Genomic DNA, 20073 nt, shown 5'->3' with positions numbered 1-20073 from the left:
TTAGCAGTTTTATATACAAAGTGAAAAGTTGACAGAAAATCATGGGAAGAAAGAGGGTGAAGGGCAAAAGAGGGATACAATCAGGCAGATTCACTCTCCAATGAGCACAGTAGCTCAACATGTTGCTTCTTAATGATTCATATGGGGTTGGAGAATGAATCTGAAGAGCCTGGTGTTGGACCACAATAATGCTGTAGGGCATCGTTTCTAAAATCCGGTCCTGTAGGGCTCTGCTGAGTTTAGTTCCAACTCCAATCAAACACACCTAAACAAGCTAGTCCAGGGCTGTGTACCAATTCAAAGGCTGCATTCTTCGAAGGACTCGGACTTCAAAGGCATTCCTTTGATGGCCGCTAAGGTCTGACTGTTGTTAAATGGGACGCTCTAGCCTACGGAAAACTGTTCTTGTCTCCTAGCAACTGACAACTGCCGTTGAAGAACGGCTGTAACATTTACTGGACCTAAGTTATATCCAACTGCCTTAAAACAAATCAAGGTTCACAACCTGTCTAAATGTTCGCCTTTGTCCATTTATGTACATAAAAATGTGTGTAAATATGTCAAATCGCTTCTTGGTAAGATATGTCAATATTTGAGTTGGTTTATATAAGGGTAAATTCAGGTTGTTTGGGACACTTTTTGCCATTGAGATGAGTGGGGAAAGTGTCCCAATCAACCCGACTTTACACCTATATGTTTTTATTTTTACATTCGTATCAATAGATTAGTCGAGTAAGTAGAACCCAACCCAAAGCTAAAATTTTAAAGCATAATCAGGCAATTTCTCTACCAAAAAATGCTGCCGTTACTGGTGTGTAATGAGTTCCGGGGTATGTGAGGCCGATAAGGGTCCATGTGTTGTATTGATCATTTCCAGCGAGGCCATTTTGAGGCCTCAATTGAAGGCGCCTTCATCGCACATTGGTGACGTGATCAGTCTTCGAATTGCGGCCTTTCATCGATGCAGCCTTGGAATTAGGACACAGCAAAGGTCTTCAGTTACTAGGAAATTGCAGGTAAGTGAGTTTCAAGTTTATGTCAATGTTTATTGGATGTTGATTGTTATATTTACTGTCATGCATGAAATATTATATATTATATCATATCTTTACCCTGCATACCATAGCTCTCGATACACCACAAAGACTGGGTGTCCTGGTCACACAGAAATGAGTCAGAAAGACCCACACCAAATATTTGTCCTCTTTTGAACTCTGATATGTCTCTCATTGTGTGAATTGCAATATTTTGTGTACAGATGTGCTATTGCTAATTCTACCTTTACGCTCTGCTCTTATTGATGGAATGTAAAATCTGAAGATTGGCCACCAGTCAATACAGTAAGTCATCTCTATCAGGTTTTGTTTCTTGGCTATAATTTTAGATATTCAGAAAACAATATACCTAAATTTGATAGTAAATTGTCTTTTCCACATCTGCTATCAACTTAATTATTCTTCATCTTGCCAACTGCAAAAGACAACCTGCTCATCTCCATATCCAATAGCAACTGAAGTGTTTGCTATTACGCTAGTCTGAAGATCTGACTGCTTCATGCATATGCATGTTGTGTTTCATCCTCAGACTGGCTGATTGACAATAGTTCAGAGAAGAGTCACAATACTAAAGCTTTCAGACTCACCCACAAACTCCTTCATGACCCCCATTTTAAAAAGCCAAATGCTGCAATCAGGCACAACCTTTTTAAGCTGATTGTTTTTGATATGTCAGCCTAATGTACCACGCGTGTTTACGGACCGGCTGAAATAAACCTGACTGGAATTCCAATTACCCAGCACATGTCATGCACCTTAAGTAGCACTTAGATATATTTTCAGAGTACAAACAAGTATCTAGAGACTTGATAAGGGTTTGCACTTCATAAGCTTATTCAAGTTACCATTTTTAGATTAAAAGGTAATAGAGAAGGCTCTTAATGGAGGGCTGTTTAATTTGTCTTTTTATTATCAATTGAACTTTTTTTCCCATTTTTAATCCATTGGGAGTCTTATTATTGGCCCTTCATTGCCATCATTGCAGTTTTATAAATAGTGACAGCATCACTCAAACAGATCAATACACTCACAGGAGCAACTGCTGCCTCAAAGGCGAGACAGTTGTGTCATAATGATGTAATTGCACAATAGGTGCCATCATCGTGCGATCATGTTGACATCAGAGTTAGGAACAAATGAGGATCTGCGTACAACCTCTGCATACGAGTTCAATAACTCCTTCGCAATGTGAGAATAATGGAGCTATCACTTACTGACGCTGGATGTGCTGGGACTGGCGTCACTTTGCTCTATTAAGCTTGACTGTCCTCCTGATACACAGGGACTTGGTCTATGGTGAGCTTGGCTGAGCACAGGCACTTGTTCTCTTTCTCTCTCCTATATCTATGCCACTCTTTGATTCACCTTCAGTGAGTGCACATCTCCACATGCTCATCTCCCTCTTCAAGCTCCAGCTTTAGTCTCACCCCAGGATTACTCATCCATTTACAAAGATGACATGCCACAGGAACAAGCTATTGGAAATCTAGAGCAGTGATTGGTTCATACGAGGTAAGGACATCATTTGATCTCCTTTAAAAACATGCATACTTTTTTTAAAAATAAAATACAAATCTTTTTATGCTGTATAATGACATTTTTATGTGTTAAGTTAATATGAAGGATTTCTTGCAGACTTTTTTAAATTTGTGATGCTGTTGGTCTTACGGTATGATGTGAGTGGATATAGCTTTTTTATTGGTGTTGACCTTGGATCTGTTCTATAAAAATAAGAGTAAAATAGTTCACACGAAATAGCATCTTTAGATAATAATACAGATGATTTTGGAAAAAATGGACATTGTTTGTGTAAAATATACACATAGACACATATATGTGTAAAAACATCAACAATGTCCGTTGTTTCTGAAAATCATCTCTATTATCATATATTGGATTTCAAGTAAGGTTCATTTACGTTTAATTAAACAATTTTTTTTTATATAAAATGATTAAGCAAAAACTATTTATGTAGGCCTACATATATATTAACTGAAGTTCACATATTAAATACACATGATTGGTTATAAAATTACATCTATTTTAAAACAATCTTATATTACAGTACAAATGTAGTTTAAATGAAATATAAACAAATCAGCTTTAAATACGTCATGCAAATAATTAATTTCCGAATTAACCAACAAAAGAAAATGCTAAGTAAAGGGACTACTGTTTGCTGCTTTCACTGTTTAGCATAATGAATCTCTATGGACTAATGTATCTTTATATCAGCTGAGGAAGCTCATAATTTATTCTTCTGGCAAATCTCGAAAGCACATTATACCCTCATTAATCAAGACACACGAAAACTATTCTTATCCACTTATCAGTTGATGTCACAGAGAGTGCGTTTTCATTTTCCCTGCAGGTGTTTTGAGGGGGACAAATTCAGCCCACCATTTGCGAGGAGAATTAAGCATTGCGTGATCTGGCATGAATCAGATGCACACAGGTGCGTGGAGTGGTCTGTTTGGTGCTCCACTTCAGCACTGCTCCTGCAACAATCGCCACCCTCATCTGTTTTGGGCCTCATTTGCTCCATGCTTTTTAGCACGAGGCAGCAACAGAGGGAGAGAGGCCTGTCATTAAAAATTCTCTCTGTTCCCAAGGGCGATTGAAGACTAGGGGAATGGCACACAAAGCTGTGGTTTTAAATGCCAGCCCAGGGAGCTGTAGGAATTAGCAGCTTGAACCGAGATGTCCTGCAGGCATCAGGCGGTGTGCTTGTATCAGACCAATCAAGACTTTAGCCTGTCTGTTACAACTTGATTTCAAAAGCCAAACTGTCAGGACAAAGTGGTTTATTAGCATAATAAACATCACACGCAAAGAAAGAAAGAGATGAGGAGGCTCTAGTTCAGGAAAGGCAGACATAATTAAAGCTATTAAAGTTAGGTATAAAAGTCTTATAATCTCCATGTGTGTGTTTTTAAAGAAAACATTCATCCACGGTGCTGACGCACTCTCTAATAGAGCATTTATTACATGCAGCTTTCACTGCTAAGTAAAGCTACCATGAGAGTGTCAGCCCATGTTTTCATCCTTTTCATTTTGTTGGAGGACACAAAAAGATTAATTTTCTTACTCATCTTACCTCAACTCAAGTGAATTCACATTTATAAACCTGAGTGAGGCAGTCTCTCGCTCGCTGTTTGTTAAATAAAGAGTGCACTGCAACTGCACTTTGAGTTAAGAGAACAAGGCCACATGCACAATAGACTTTATAAAGGAATGTCTTCATTCTGTGTGGCAAATACAGATTGCCTCAAGCTATTGAATTTCAACCTACTGACAAAAACACTGCTGTTGCTCTTATAAGAACAGACTGTACTTAAAGGGATAGTTAACCCAAAACTAAAAAGAAACTGTCACCATGTCACGCTCAAGTTGTTCCAAACCTGTATGAGTTACTTTCTTCTCTTGAACATGTATAAGATATTTATTCAATGTTGATAAACAACACGTCCAATACCAAAAGAATGTAGGTAAACAAACAGTTAATGGCCCTATTGACCTATAGTATTTTTTTTTTCATATTATATGGATGTCAATGGGGCCCATCAACTGTTTGGTTTCCATTATTCTTCAAAATATATTCAGTTTTGTGTTCAGCAGAAGAGATATTCATACAGGTTTGGAACAACTTGAGACTGAGTAAATTATTTATTTTTGGGGTGAACTGTCCCTTTAAGACATCACGTATACTACATATGCTAATTTAAAAGTACACGAAAGCACTGTTCTCTCTTTAAATCAAGGTTACAGAAATGCACTTAGTGAAGTTATAATAATAATAATAAAACCTTTATTTAACCAGGTGAGCACATTGAGAACACATTCTCATTTACAATGGCGACCTGGCCAAAAAAGCGTCGAGGTACAAAAACAGAAGTTACACATAAAATTACAAGACAAAGTAGTATTCAATTAACATAGAAGATTAAGAAGTTCACAATGTCATTTCGAGAGGAGTGAACCCATCTAATCTTTCAATTAACTGCCGGAGCTCTTACGTATATTATGTGCATATAATCACCTTGCTCTGGCATCAGCTGTTTTGGCATCCCTCCACCTCCCCAACCAACATAATTTAGGCATCTTGCTACCACTTATCATTCAAGCATTAGTAGTCCCACCGGCGGGGTAACTAAGCTCGAGTTGAAGCTGCTTCCTCGAACCCCTCAACTGTGGACAGCAAGCCAAATACGCTTAACCTTAGGCCTTATTCACGGCAGCGCCATCTTTGATTTTTAATGAGAATGAAAGCGAGGCTGTGAGGGATAGACATGCATCTCTTCAATGGGCTGTACTGATATTTAATGTGTTTTCGGATTGTTCTGCTCATGAAACACTGGAAAAATATCTTTCCAAGAAATTTCAGTTGACAAAAAACTCCCGACAATGCAAGTTGTGGAAAATTGTAAGTAATCTAGGAGCTTTATTCAGCTTTTTACAGCGGATGCCTTTGGAAACACAGTAAGTCTATCCCTCACAGCCTCATTTTCATAACTGTCATGGCGCTGCTCTGAATAAGGTCTATTAGCTTAAAGATTATATGGGCAAAAGAACTTGTGAAGAAGTAAATAGGGCTGGTTTTTAGAAGATTTATAAAAACACATACATTGATCCTTCTGTTAAACCACATTATAATTGTTGCTGAACTGTAAAGTGTTTTAAGTGTTATGTTGTCAGGGCAATGAAATAAAATATAATGTGACTCTGGCTGAGTAAAAGTTTACAAATTGGCCCCACTTACTTGTGATTAAATCAGATCTTTGTTCTTTAAAGAAAAGGAGGCACAGGTTGGCATTAATTATTCTGTTTATCACCATAATGTTAACAGCGCTGTTGATTGAGTTTAACTTTTATTAAACATAGACTATGCTGCATAATAGCAGGTAAAAATTTAAAAAAATATATAATAGAACGAGTAATTCATATTATGTAATGAGGATTAGATAACTAATTCAGTTTTCTTATGTCTTCTTGTCAAGTACTACCTAGACACGCCACCTACCTAGTCATCATAACAAACATCTTCACATTAGTGTCTACCCGATGAATGGCCAGAGGCACTAGATTAGAGCAGGAAACCTCTCTGGCATATTCTTCTGAGGCCAAGAGGGAGAGCACATTTCAATGTCAAAGAGACATCAGGTTTGCTTTGATGCGAATTAATTGGATAAAAAGCAGACACTTAAGTGAAAACCTTGAAAAAACTCTGGTTCTGATAAAGTATGCTCTCTTTCTCTTCCCTGACAGAAGCCAATAAAGAAATCAGCTCCTATGACCCACTGAGCCAACTCGACATTAGCCTGTCAACGGTCACACCACCACATAATCATGGAGGACTCAACAGAGGTGCGCACGGGTGGAAACTCTTTGCTGAAAGCAGTGTATCTGTGCCGCCTGAGGTTGACGCGCCTGCTGCTGGAAGGAGGGGCTTACATTAATGAAAGCAATGAGAGGGGAGAAACTCCACTGATGGTGGCCTGCAAAAGTCACCATGCAGATGCTCAGAGTGTGCCAAAACCCAAGATCATCAGGTGGGTCATCAGTTGATTAGCTGATTGTACAATAAAACTTAGATATTAGTTGTTGGGGTTTTTTTTAAAGTACATAAAAATTCAGTTCATACACCTTTGAAGATTTTACCTTTGAAGACATAAAACATAAATTTGCTATTTTTAAAACATAATTAGCTATTTTTGATCAAATAAATCTAGCTTTGGAGAGCATTAGACTTCTTTTAAAACATAATTTTAAACCCTAATTTTTTGGATAAGATGTGTACACTTTTTACTTGATGGTAATACCACGAGTAATCAAATCCAATGTTGAGGTTTTTAAAAAAAAAAATCATACGAGTATACCAATAATAGGATATATCTTGGTACATATGTTTTATATTATTTAGTATTTACAAGATTGATTCTTTTTATTGTGGACACTCTGATTGACTTGCTCATTTATCCCTTCCTCTATGAGCTCACTCTATTGAATCAATCTTCTTCTCAACAGGTATCTTCTTGAAAATGGTGCAGACCCCAACATTCAGGATAAGTCTGGTAAGACAGCTCTAATGCATGCCTGCATAGAGCGGGCGGGAGATGAGGTGCTGTCGCTTCTGCTCTCCAGTGGAGCTGACCCTAGTTTAGAGGACCACAATGGTTCCTCTGCTCTGGTCTACGCAGTTAACGCTGGAGACAAAGATGCACTGAGAGTACTACTAGACGCCTGCAAGGCCAAGGGCAAAGAAGTCATCATCATTACAACAGACAAGCTACCCTCTGGAAGACAAATGACCAAGCAGTATCTGAACGTTCCACCACCTCCAAATCTTGAGGACCGGTTGCACTGTGCCTCTGCGTCATGTATGTGCCCCTCTGAAATTAACCTTTTTACCCCGCATATCTCACCTCCCACCAACAACCAATCTGAGACCCTGGGATCCACTCCAACGCTTCCCACATCCAAGCCAGGATCACCGACTCAAGATTCAAGCCCTCTGCAAGCGGCTAGTGTGGTGAAGCTTCTGCATCTACAGAGGCTTAACTCAGAGCCCTGGCTGAAGATCCCTCCTTCTCTGCTCCTAGAGCAAAGCAAGTCCTCATCCTTGACCGAGGAGCTTCTAGATATCACCCCCGAAGAGGAGCTCTCGTTTGGGTACAATGGTTGCAGACCTCTACTGAGAGCGACGGTAGCTCGTCACCAAAGCATTGAAGTCAAAGACTCTGCTGGTCTGCTTAGAGCCTTTGAGACAACACCTGAAAGAGAACTAACAAAAGAACAGAAATGGCTCAGTAGAAAAATGTCCTACGATGGTGAGTTGTTACCGCACTCTTCCTCACATCAGAACCTCAAGCAGGCATCCATCTCAGACACTGCACCTGTGGACCGGGGCCCAGACTGTCTTCCCAACCTGGCTGTTTCAAGCCTGCGCAATGTGTTTCGTCGCCGCAACTTCGGAATGGACCACTACAGTTCTGACTCTCAGTTGCCTCAATTTGGGAGCCAACCCTCTGAAGACCTTGGGAAGACTGGAGGAGGAGGAGGAACTGGGGGAACGGAGAAACGCAAGCTTGTTACCAGCCGCTCCTCCACTCTCTCTGGATCCAGAGAGTCTCTGGAGAGTGTTGTTCAGAGGAGGAGCCCGGCAATGCTGGAGAGGAGGGGATCTGGAGCCCTACTCCTAGACCATATCTCACAAACCCGCCCTGGTTATCTACCACCTCTTAATCCACATGCACCCATTCCAGATATCAAAGTCAACACCAGTGTTGGAGTCAACAGTGGAGGCAAGCCTGTGGCAGGAACTTCACCCATTGTTCCTGGATTGAGGCATTTTGTCCCCATTGCCCCGAGCCATCCCAGAGATCTCAAGAACAAGAAGAGTCTGTTAAGACGACACTCCATGCAAACTGAGCAGATCAAGCAGCTGGTCAATTTTGAGGAAATCTTTGGTCAGTAAACATCACAGAGGAAATTTGTGGTAAATATAGAAATTTCATTTGTCGAAGTTTGAAATCTGAACAGAATACATTTTAAATATGAATCATAATAAACATAAACCACACTAAAATGCACTTTCCAGACTGGACAGGGGTAATATGTTTATTTTGACTATTGTAAACTTTACTGCACTTTACTGGTGTCATTTTTACTCTCTCATTAGTGCACTTAATCAGAATACTGAAACGCTGCTGTTCAATGTACTGCTGGTTCTTAAAAACTGATTCATGCCTGCAATGTCTTTGTAGTTACAAGTTCAATATTGTGACTTGTATTTATCCATTGACAAAATAAATGCAGCATAAAACAATACTTTCAATTTGTTGCGGCTATATATATATATATATATATATATATATATATATATATATATATATAAAGGATTATTAGTAACACCTGTTCAATTTCTCATAAATGCAATTAGGGTTATGCATTTAGGGGTGTGGTCCTGGTGAAGACAATCTCCTGAACTCCAAACTGAATGTCATAATGGGAAAGAAAGGTTTCTTGCATATATCATTGTTTTACACCAATATTCAAAACTCTAGAGTCAGTCATATATTAATTTGTTTTTAAAATAAATACTGTTCTTTTGAACTTTCTATTCATCATAGAATACTGAAAAATGTATCACAGTTTCCACTAAAAAATATTAAATCAGCAGTTTCCACTTGTGAAATGTTACTTGAGCACCAAATCAGCATATTACAATGATTTCTGAAGGAATATGTGACACTGAAGACTGGAATAATGATGCTGAACATTCTTTGCTTCACATGAATACATTTTATATTAAAGAAGAAAACATTAATTTTACACTGTAATAATATTTTACAAGATAACTGTTTTACTGGATCTTTGATACAATCAAATTCAAATAACGTTAGTCTTGGTGAGCATTACAAACTTCTTTTAAAATAAATCTTTCTGACCACAAACTTTTGAATGGTAGTGCAGACTAATAAAGGATAAGCATTTCTCCCCATACTTTTAATTTGTAAAATATTACAAAATACAAATGTAGATTACAAAAATATAGTATTTTTCTTTCCCTTTGTACATTGTGTATAATGGATCCACTGGAGGCAATTTGTAGATAGACCCCAAGTGCAGTTTTATATTAAAATAAAACAAACAAAAGCATGACGTGGCATGAAATAAACAATGGTCACAGAAAACAATACTTGACGAGACATATGGCAAACAAGAGGGCTCAAATACACAGACTAATGACAAGACAAGGGACACCTGTGAACAATGACAGAAGATTAACCGATGATTAAACCAAATCATACCCATTTCAGAATGACCAAACTAGCATTTGCAATGCTGTGTGATGAAATTGGTCAGTCCTGGTAAGTTTTTTGTTGAATATCAAGGAATTTAGTCTGTAAGTGGGTATCCATCATAGTTTGAGCATGTCTTCTTATCGGATTAAAAATGTATCCGCCTCAATTGAGTGTATGTTTTTTTATGCAATTTTTTTTAATTTATGCTGCTCATCTTGGTTTTTCCATCCAACATTTTGTTTATGTGATATACCAAAACAGGTATAAAAGTAGGTGAATGGAAGCATAGCTAATGTCAGTAATATTAATTGCTTTTTTAGGAGTAGCCAGGTAGTCCTTTAAACTGTTTGAACTGTGATTCTAACAGATCATAATAGATCCTGGTTTTGCTGAAGTTTTGCCTGTAGGGCAACAGGTCTTCCACATTAAGAACATCATCCTTGCCTGTCCATACAGTCAGGCTGTACCTTAGAGAGAGAAGAAAAGAAGGTGTTAAACAGAATCATATTAAGGCTGCCATTAAGGCAAAGCTTAATCATCTTCACCAGTGAATATAAATGTATGAATGATGCTTTTAATTTGACATCTTAATATTAAAGTGTCAATTAATCCAAAGCAATTAGCATTGTGCTTTTAAGGAACTTGGGGTTTTTTTTCACACAAGGAACTATGCTTTTTACTTCCCCTTAACTTGTTCTGAGTGACTGCAATCACCCTCAATATCAAATTTAAGAGAGGGAGATGACTGCTGAAGAAGAGCACTATCTCTGTAGAGGAGGCTTAAACCTTCCCTTCACATCCCGTAATACCTCAACACCGTCCTTTAGATAGGAGGGTGTTTCTATTCTAGTCACAAACAAGTGTAATAGACGGCCCAGAACCAAATTATCCAGCAAGAAATTACAAAGCATTAGGATGAATCTCATTGTGTCTTTGCTTATATAATATGAATCAATCTCCAAGGTAATAAAAAGACTCCTTCACACAGATGTGTGGCTTAATAGCATCTATAACAGTAAATCTGGACATACATTTAAATAGACTGATTAATTTCTCACCAGTCTGAACGCTCTAAAAGCCACTGGAACTGTTGGAAGGACAGAGGAAGGAGAGCTGCACGGACTGGAAATGTGACCGGTTGCTTTAGGGATCTGCATAATTCTTCCATCTGATGAACCATCTCCCAGCTATAGCCTATTTCCCAGAACAACACAAACACAGAAAGCAAATAACTAATCAAGGTCTAAATTATAATTAAAAAAATTCATAAGGAAGTCAAAGCAAAAGGATGGGAGCAAAGTAAAGAAAGTCCATAAGATTTTTTCATGTTTTTGAAAGAAGTCTCCTTTGCTTACTAATGCTTCATTCATTTGATCAAAAATACAGTAAAATAAACCTCAAGTCATATTTTGAAATATTATTACAATTAAAAGTTAAAATTGTTTAAAAATTTATTACATTTTTTAAAATAAAATAGTTGTAGTGTTTAAAGTCCCCGTAAAGTCAACATTAAGTATGTGTTCTGAGTTTGTCACACCACAGAAAAATTTGTAATTAACCACCCAGCCAAATTTGAATGATAAAAAAAAGTCGGGAAGTACATAAAATAAGCTATCAAAATCATGAAAAAATGAGCAGATTCTCTGCTCTCAAACGCTGGGGGCGTGTCCGCTGGCTGTGCTGAAACCACGCCCACTCACGGGAAAGCTGACGGTGATATTAGCTGATTAGCTTTTGGAGACGGGAGGATGAACACTGAGGCGGGAGATCGTCGTTTCGGCCCCGTTCACCAGTAACAGCGGATTATCAGTGAATTATCAGTGAATCCTCTTCATCAAGGTAACGTTAGGCTCTCTAAAAACCTCTTCTTGATGTGATCGTTTTTAAGGGAATTTAAATGAAGATACCGATCTGTTTTGTACATGATCGCATCCAGGTAGTAACCCATGCATGTCCGTGTCGAAGGCATAGCTAGCTAGAAAACTGTAGGCTCAGCTGTGGTAACTAATAGTACTGACAGTCACTCGCGATTGAGCGGTGAATGCGAATGTGCTCGGGGAGTGTGTGTGGAGAGAGGGAGATCAGACTCTGTGCCGTGCGTCATCAAATAGGGGGGTGTCCAGCAGCTCATGGGTTCCAGTGCGTCACGGAGCCCTGTTTTAGCCCCGCCCAATTAATCTGTAAAATTGCAATGGTGAAAAACTGTTTAACGGTCTAACTCCACATTTCAGTACTTCACAGTTCACAGACTTTGCAATATGTTTTAGCAATACATATGTAACATTTATAATGTGTTTAGAACTTTTTTGTAGAATTGACTTTACAGGGACTTTAATATTTTTGTTTAACCTTTGATTTCAGGGATTTTTCTGTGATGAATATAAATTTCAAAAGAACAGCATTTATTTGATTTGGAATTATTTGATATATTATAAATGCTTTTACTGTCACTTTTGATCAATTTAATGCATCATTTTGAATATAGCCAAAGTCTCTTACTTTCTTCAAAAAACAAGGTCCAATAGCCTCAAATTCAAGGACTTAATGTGGGGACACGTTTGTTGTTCGTTGAGGTACCATTGTAGTAGTTTCGTGTGCGCGTGAACTACAAGTACCTCATGCGGGAAACACACGCAACAACGTAAATGCGCGTAATTAATGTAAATCAAGCTAGCTAGTATGCATAGGCCATGAAGTGTTGGCGAAATACCCTTTCATCCGAACGCAGGGAATAATATGGATTTTATACAGAAAACTTCCTGCATAAATCCAAGCACTTTCAAGGACTTGTATCTATGTGTGTTTACTTTCCAAAACTTTGCAGGGCCTTGATTTTTTTTTTTTAATTCACAAACTTTCAAGGATTTCAAGGACCCGTGGGAACCCTGCTAAAAACAAAACTTAAAAGCTTTTCACCTTAGTGTAATAACAATCTTCTTACCACGATTGTATACGTCTGCATCCCATCCAGTGGTCCAACCCAAAGAGAGAACATCATTTTCTGATCTTCGAGCCACTTCCTGTAGAAAAACATGAGGGTCCAAAGGGGTGGCTTTGCCACCAGGGCCAGGAAGGACATCAGCATTGATCCACACGGGTCCCTGCAGCTGATCTCGGACCTCCTCGAGTAGAATCATGGATTGGGATACAGCTGCGAGACTGTGAATCAAAATGACAAGTTGATCTGCTACTCATTCATATAAGCAACAAGGTCATTGTGGGAGAAATCAATCCAAACAAGCACTATGACTACTGTCAAAATAAGCAGTATTAAAATCTAAGAATAAAAACTTTAAATAAGGAAAAAATCACCTTTTGAAGTCCAATTTTATTCCTTTGTCTGATTTCACAACTTCTTTAAGCCAGTCCTGTAGAGTTATATCACTGTCATTGTCAGGCGGGTGAGCCATAATGGGTTCTTTTGGATCTTGACCCCTGAGAAGAACATCTGCTTCAATCATATGTGCAGAACCTCAAAAAAGAACAAAGACAAGAGTGAGAAAACATTATCACAGTGATCATGGCGTGGTCATTAGAAAAGCATGTAATGTATACTCACCTCCAAGAGCCTCTATGAGTTTGCTCTTGCTGTTTACTGCATGATACCACTCAATATCAGCAGCATCTTTTCTTTTTATCACCCCCTTGTTGAGGAAATATTCCAGTGTGTGTTCACTCATTGATCCTGCGACTATACAACATTACCAAGTTTAGTCCTAGTGAATTTACACAGATTATTATTTATTTATTTATATATATTATTATTAAATATTTATTTATTTATTTGAAACCAATGCATTGACATTATCCGATTAGACAGCTAACAAGTTAGCTTTCTTACCTTTGGAGTTTGACAGTGTCTGTAATTTGAGGTAGCAAACGAACAAAGATGCGATGACCGTGGCACATAAGATAAAACGGTACCATTTATGTCTAACCAAACCCATGTATTGTATTGTGCCCATGCATCTTTTTTGCGAACATAACATTAGCATTACATTACATTACATTCATAGACGGATTACATTACATTACGACAGCTACTACTTTCGAACATTACGGAAACCGGTAGCATAATGCATTATGGGATATGTAGTTATTCAGTCCTCTGCACATCCGTGCACATCGTGCTTGCGATGGTTTGGTTATTATTATCAATTAATTATTATTAGTAATATTAATGAAGATTAAATACATGTAATGTGACTGTCAAATCTAGCAAAATATTTTAGAAGTAAAAAAAATGTAAATACTGATAATGTAAATATCATTTTAACACACTTATGGCAAAATATTGTTGAAATGTATGATTTATAAAAACTTAAATTAAGAAATGTATACACAGGCACTTTTAATCTACAAACAATAATTGCAAGCATAGCTGTTGGATCAAGAAGCTAATTGAAAAGCATACATTCAATCAATTTTGATTTACTAAAAAAATATTTTGTTTCACCTTTGTTTCGCTGTCAATAGAAAAATGAAAGATTGGTAGCAGTTTTTGTTAGCAATGTCATTCTGTTCAGAATTTTTGTTTGTTGGCTTTTGATGCATGGATGGGTAGAATTTATTTTATTATGGATGCTATCAACTCTTATTTTATTGCAAGTTTGCAGTTAGAATTGTGGGTAATTTTGGTTCTGTTGTCCTAGGTTATTCTGAGTTACCTGCTGTCCTAGTTTATCCTAGATAATAGTATGCCTATAATATGAAGATAATGCAGGCATTTTTACTTTCGAAAAAATACAACATGAAACTTCCTTCTTTTTTTATTCTTTTAAACATCTTTATTGTCAGGTTTATTTTCTCTAATTTCGGTGGATTTGGAGATCTGCTCATCATCAGCTGTTGTAGGGCTGTCAGGGACAGTGAGGTGTTCTGATCCATGGCTACCATCTCCTTCTCTGCTCCATTCAGTCTCCTCAGAAGCCTCTGTTTTTGTTTTTCTGTCTTTGTGTGAGGGTTCCAGATCCTCTAGCTGCATCTGGAGACGTTTTTCCAAGTCTTCAGTGTTTCGTACCAACATGTAGCTCACCTTCCTCTGATGTGCCAAGGCCTCTTCTTTGTCATTTAACTGAAGGAGGAAGATAACTTAAAATGAGTAAACTCAAAATATAATGGTAATGTGTATATATAGTATACTGACCAGATCAAGCAGCAAATGCAGTGTTTCATTTGAATCGGCTGTTATCTTTTCTTCGCTTGTTGTGGGCAGAAATCTTTTCAGTCTTTCGCCTACACTGAGAGACCCTCTCTTCCCTTTAAAAAAAAAAAAAAAAAAGAATTACTGGAAATAAAAAGAATCCCATTGTAAAATTACAGCAATGTGCCCCATGGCACTACCATTACCTGAATAATACTATTTAATTTAAAAAAAAAATAATAGTAATAAAAAGGACTTTACAAAATTACTAAAAATTAAACTGAAATAAAAATAAAACAAGAGCTAATTCAAAATATTCATAAAAACAACAATAGCATATAAAAAATACTAAAATAACACTGGGCTTTCACTTGAACCAAAAAAAAGCACAATTTACAATACCTTGTTGTCAGAATTGATTGGTGATTTGACATTTTACTGACACTAAATCTTAGGTAAGATTTCTGTGGATAACTTCAATGAAGGTGAAATACGTTGCTGCATGTCATGATTTGGCACCATCCTCATGTTTTAGCTAAAAACTGAACAGCACTTTACCCCTCTCATGTCTTTGGTAATGCAGTTGGTGTCTGTCTGTCTCTGCCTGTCGGAGCACGTTCTCACCGACTCTCCTGAGCTGTTGCTCAAAGGCAATACGGAAAGCATCCATCATAACGTAAGCCTCCTCCTTCCTCTTCTGCTGCTCCTCCAGCTAATGCAGAAAAAAAAAACTGTGTTACAAGACCCTCTAAGACAAATGAGCAAAGCCAGCCCTGCCTGTAATGGTTTTAATACATGCATTGGCTGAATAGGAGGGTTAATTTACAAGGTAATGGAACTGAAGTATTGACAAATACAAGACGAGTACCTCTTGCTTGAGTTGGAGAACTTGTTTTCGGCTTGCAGCAGCACTTCTAGCACAAGAGCATGGCTCGCCCCCATTAGAGTTACACTGGCATGCCCCATAAACTGCCAGCTTAACAACAAGATAAGAGGACAGAGAGCTGTTTGTTTACTACAGAATAGAGCTATTTAACACAGACTACAATTCACCAACATTACCTCCAGAGCTGAACCGTCTGTTCTGAGGCTGCAGGAAGGCTGGGTCCTCTGGAAGTCCCTTCTTTCCTTAGTACTAAGCATGGACAGGAGCTCCAAACATTTTTGGCTCAGAGCTAAGACACAAAATGCATAAATATGTACTGGGAACAAACCAGTTATTGGGGTCATCAAATAAAAGTAGGAAATATGATGCGACTTGCATGCATTCTCTGTCCTTTGCTCCTGGTGCTCTTTCATTTTCTCCTCTAGTGCTTTCTTTATGGCTTCATTTTCTGCCAATACCCTGAGGTGGTATTTACATGAACCAGTGAGATGTGGGCATTTGTGTAGTTCCTTAATGCATATTTAAAGCCTTAATCAATGGATACATTATTAAACAGGACTCTTTTTTTATCAAAATAAAGCAAAATGGGTTGCAGATGGCATTTCACATCGACTATAAAGTCGCAATGAAATGGAAGTAGCAGCAAATAATTTCTTCTGTATTGTTTGTGACCTTTGTGAAGTATATCTGAGGGTGGATTTTGAGGTCTGGGCATTGCCCTCAAAACTAGTAGAGACAGATGGACAGGACACAAGCTTGCAGACACAAATATTTGGAGAAGTTCTGCATATGTCACCAAAAAGTAGTCAGAAGGCCCAGTTATGACATTTTGATGAAACATTGCAAGGCCAAAAAAATGAAACATGGATGAATTGTTCATAACATCTATAACACGCATTTACAAAATAACAGATAGTCTTTTTGCATGGGTACCTCTCATACTTTAAACTCCATGAGTTTTCCACATTCTTGAACTGCACCTGGTTGAAGGTGATCTCCCACTGCAGTGCATTAACCTCCTGTGTGGAAACAATTTTACAGGAATGAGACCCTATTTTCAGGATATGCTTGAATTATTTTTTTTTTTAAACGATGTAGTTGTTTGAGTAGGACACCTTTTCAAGGGCCTTGTTCCTCTCTTCACTCTTCTGAAGCAATATTTTAGTATGACAAGTAGCTTTGTCCAAGATTGCCTTCAAGGACAAAATGTAGCACACTTCATAAATGACTTACAGGCTAATAAATCAGATTTAAATGAAACAATAATGATATTAATTATCAGAAATGTTTAAATACCTGTCCTTGCAAGATCCTAAGAGCCTCATGTTTCCCCTCTAGGTGGCGATGAGTGACCTCCAGTTCGGTGCGTAACAGCTCCACTTCCTGATATAATAGAGGAAAATTTGCATACAAGGAGACATGTTTATATTGCATACAAAGATACATGTTCATTCTTTTCCTTCTTCTCTCATTCTTTTTTTTTTCTTTAAGAATATTGAATAATGTTACATCTCTTTCATATCTCCTCTCTTAATGTATTCGGTATCATTTAATGTCTCCTTGTTTTGATACATTGTTTTACTGCTTGTATGTCTCAACTTGTTCTGTTTGTTAATTTTGCATTAAAAAAAATACATGTTATATGGAAAGATAAATCATTTTTTACTCAATTAAAAAAAGCTAATAAAGGAGCCACTTTTCTGTGACTATAATGTGTGATTGTTTCACTATAATGTGACATTATTGTTATTTGATCATTTATTATATTTATTACATTCATTAGAGCAATTCTGTGAGTTTACCTCTGTGACCTCCTGTAGTCTTCTCTGCAGCTCTTCACTTGTGTCCTCAGAGGAGCTTTCTACAAAAGAATGCCGTTACATTTAGAAAATTAGATACTTTTGTTTTTTGCATGTCGGCACATGGGTTTCTATTGCCAACACATCATATCCTGGTGGTAGTGTGGTTCTCAAATTACTATTGTTGAATATTTGTTTAAGAATTGCTCAAGGGAGTAGCCTACACAGTCAACTCCCTGATAAGAAATAGCAGATGTTAACTTCACAAAACACCACAGACCATGCGAATAATAATAACCCCCACAGAGTGTTTTAGTATATTACCAGGAAGTTCTCTCTGTAAAGCTTTTAAACATAACTAACTTATTATGTGGTTCATATAGGCTAGTAGATTAGTCTGCTCTGTGTCCATGAAGGTATCAAAGAGGTTTGATAGGTTTAAATGACTTTAAATGAAAGTCCAGAAAACTAACCAGACTGTCTTTTCTCCCACTGTGCAACTCGTTCAGCTTCCAGTTCTTCCCTAAAGACAGCATACATAGTTCTGCATGATGTCCAGGAGAATGGCCCGTTGCTTCTCTCATTGCCCCCTTTCATTGGCCGTGACTTGGACAAGAAGTCCAGAAACCTCCCCCTGCTCTTTGTTTGTGGGAGACGGTCATGATGTCCTCTGGATCTGGCCCCCATGCCATCACCCAGATCCCCCTCTGTCATCATGTCATCTTCTGTGAGGCATTGAGGGCATGAACCCTCACCCTGCATCACAACAAACTATTGAAGAAAAAAAGACAGTGCATCAGACACAAAAAGAAGTAGGCCTATATCAAGCACGTTGAGTACTGCGTAGCCCATATTTAAATGCATTTAAAGTGACATATTTAAATAATGTTTGATAGTCAAAATAGCAGACAAGGATGTTAAATCGAGCTGTAAACTTACATATGTAAAACGAAACTTTTAGCATTCCTTGAGTGTAGAGGAAGAATACATAACCATACTAACCTGTCCGTGGGGAGATGTTTTTGTATTTCGCCGACAAGAACAACGGCAAAATTCCACATCAATGTCTTTCCGCTTACTTTGACGAAGTGAAACTTCTGCAAAGAGGCGTGTCTTGTCTTGACAGGTACCCAGAGCCGGCCCGAGGCATAAGTGAACTAAGCTGACCACCAGGGGGCCCCCTAATCGGGGTTATTTTTTATTTTTATTTTTTTAGATTACTTAAACAAGTGACATCAATGAATGAATGAAATGACTGAATGAATCATTCAAGACAACAAAACTCTGATTTAATGATCAATATACCTGTTACTGTTGCTGTGTCTGCCTGCATTTAAGTCATGCGTCTAGATCATAGACTGTAAAAAAACGGGTTGAAGAAATATTGTTTAGGCACTTTGTTTGATATAATCACAACAATTTAACGCAAGTATGGGAATTGAACTCAGATCTTCTTGATTAAAGCCCAACGCTTTATCAACTGAGCCACTGCGGGTTTAGTTTTTTTTTGTTGGAAAAATAAATATAGACCTAAGGCAGTATAGCCCTATTTATGGTTCTGAGTTTAAACTAAACCGTGACATCTACACGTTTTCCAAATTGGACCAACGTGATTATTTCACGTCTTGTCGTGATACGGGTTGTGCACTGAAGTTACAGGAGTTTCTTCCCGTTGCTAAGCAATGGAGGTCGAGTATTTAAAAGGTTATGGTTGACACGGTTAACGTGGTTTAACGTCGATGTAATACGTTGTTTTAGCGTAGGCCTACCTTTTGCTTAAACGAGGAGCTGGGGGACGCCGGAAAAATAGACATTTTACTCATTAGGCTGCTTCATTAAAAACGTGACATTAGACGTTTTCTTCGGGGTGGATCCGGGCAAATGAATCCTTTTCACTTTGAAAATAATAAAACAATTTTTTTTTTTTTTTGCATTTTAAATAATAGACCATTTCTCAATGATCGTAAATAAAACAAAATTCCATTTTCTCGGTTTAATGAAAACCAATAGGTCGTTATGGCAGAGGCGAATAAACATCCGGATATCTCTCCAATGGAGCGTGTTAACGCAAACGTGTATGTTTCACGTTTGAGGGGGTTAAACCGTGACATCTACACATTTTCCAAAGTGGACAATTGAGGCTTCATTAAAAAATGTGACATTTAGACGTTTTTTTTCAGCGTGGATCGAGGCAAATGAATCGTGTTCACCTTGAAAATAATAAATGTTTTATGCATTTTAAATATTAGACCATTTCTCAGTGATCGTCAATAAAAAAAAAAAAATTTTCTCAGTTTAATGAAAACAAATAGGTAAGTTTCAGTTTAAGTGTAAATTTCACGTTTGAGGGGGTTTAAACCGTGACATCTACGCGTTTTCAAAAGTG

General features: G+C 37.7%; 3 protein-coding genes across 9 annotated transcripts; 1 reads left to right on the top strand and 2 right to left on the bottom strand.

Annotated features, from left to right (window-relative positions):
- Positions 1-128: 128 nt before the first annotated feature.
- ankrd34bb (ankyrin repeat domain 34Bb) lies at positions 129-8880 on the top strand. 3 transcript variants are annotated; one of them, XM_089130397.1, is made up of 5 exons: positions 129-1016; positions 1259-1340; positions 2427-2567; positions 6321-6604; positions 7080-8880. In XM_089130397.1, the coding sequence occupies exons 4-5, from the start codon at positions 6402-6404 to the stop codon at positions 8527-8529; spliced, it is 1653 nt and encodes a 550-aa protein (XP_088986523.1). In that variant the 5' UTR covers positions 129-1016; positions 1259-1340; positions 2427-2567; positions 6321-6401; the 3' UTR covers positions 8530-8880. The 3 variants fall into 3 exon arrangements, with proteins under 3 accessions (XP_088986523.1, XP_088986522.1, XP_088986521.1); XM_089130396.1 differs by having other exon boundaries at positions 2338-2567; XM_089130395.1 differs by having other exon boundaries at positions 129-2567.
- A 465-nt stretch (positions 8881-9345) lies between these two features.
- fam151b (family with sequence similarity 151 member B) lies at positions 9346-13935 on the bottom strand. Of its 3 annotated transcripts, none has more exons than XM_039671046.2 (6): positions 13701-13933; positions 13419-13550; positions 13172-13331; positions 12801-13018; positions 10918-11053; positions 9346-10326 (listed from the first exon to the last, which is right to left on the bottom strand). In XM_039671046.2, exons 1-6 carry the CDS (start codon positions 13852-13854, stop codon positions 10176-10178), a joined length of 951 nt encoding a protein of 316 aa, XP_039526980.2. In that variant the 5' UTR covers positions 13855-13933; the 3' UTR covers positions 9346-10175. The 3 variants fall into 3 exon arrangements, with proteins under 3 accessions (XP_039526980.2, XP_039526981.2, XP_088986520.1); XM_039671047.2 differs by having other exon boundaries at positions 13419-13575; positions 13701-13833; XM_089130394.1 differs by lacking the exons at positions 9346-10326; positions 10918-11053 and adding an exon at positions 11067-12037 and having other exon boundaries at positions 13701-13935.
- Positions 13936-14612: 677 nt separating this feature from the next.
- ccdc125 (coiled-coil domain containing 125) lies at positions 14613-18819 on the bottom strand. Of its 3 annotated transcripts, XM_039671045.2 has the most exons (12): positions 18690-18819; positions 18161-18458; positions 17691-17749; positions 17185-17271; positions 17004-17081; positions 16822-16907; positions 16265-16347; positions 16065-16177; positions 15871-15978; positions 15561-15714; positions 15006-15118; positions 14613-14933 (listed from the first exon to the last, which is right to left on the bottom strand). In XM_039671045.2, exons 2-12 carry the CDS (start codon positions 18447-18449, stop codon positions 14637-14639), a joined length of 1467 nt encoding a protein of 488 aa, XP_039526979.1. In that variant the 5' UTR covers positions 18450-18458; positions 18690-18819; the 3' UTR covers positions 14613-14636. The 3 variants fall into 3 exon arrangements, with proteins under 3 accessions (XP_039526979.1, XP_039526977.1, XP_039526978.1); XM_039671043.2 differs by having other exon boundaries at positions 16065-16347; XM_039671044.2 differs by having other exon boundaries at positions 15627-15714; positions 16065-16347.
- Between the last annotated feature and the right edge of the window lie 1254 nt (positions 18820-20073).

The sequence above is a fragment of the Pimephales promelas genome, chromosome 4, assembly GCF_988280905.1.
Source record: "Pimephales promelas chromosome 4, fPimPro1.hap1.1, whole genome shotgun sequence".
In the NCBI taxonomy this organism is placed as follows: domain Eukaryota; kingdom Metazoa; phylum Chordata; class Actinopteri; order Cypriniformes; family Leuciscidae; genus Pimephales; species Pimephales promelas.
This window is presented reverse-complemented; position numbering and strand designations above follow the sequence as displayed.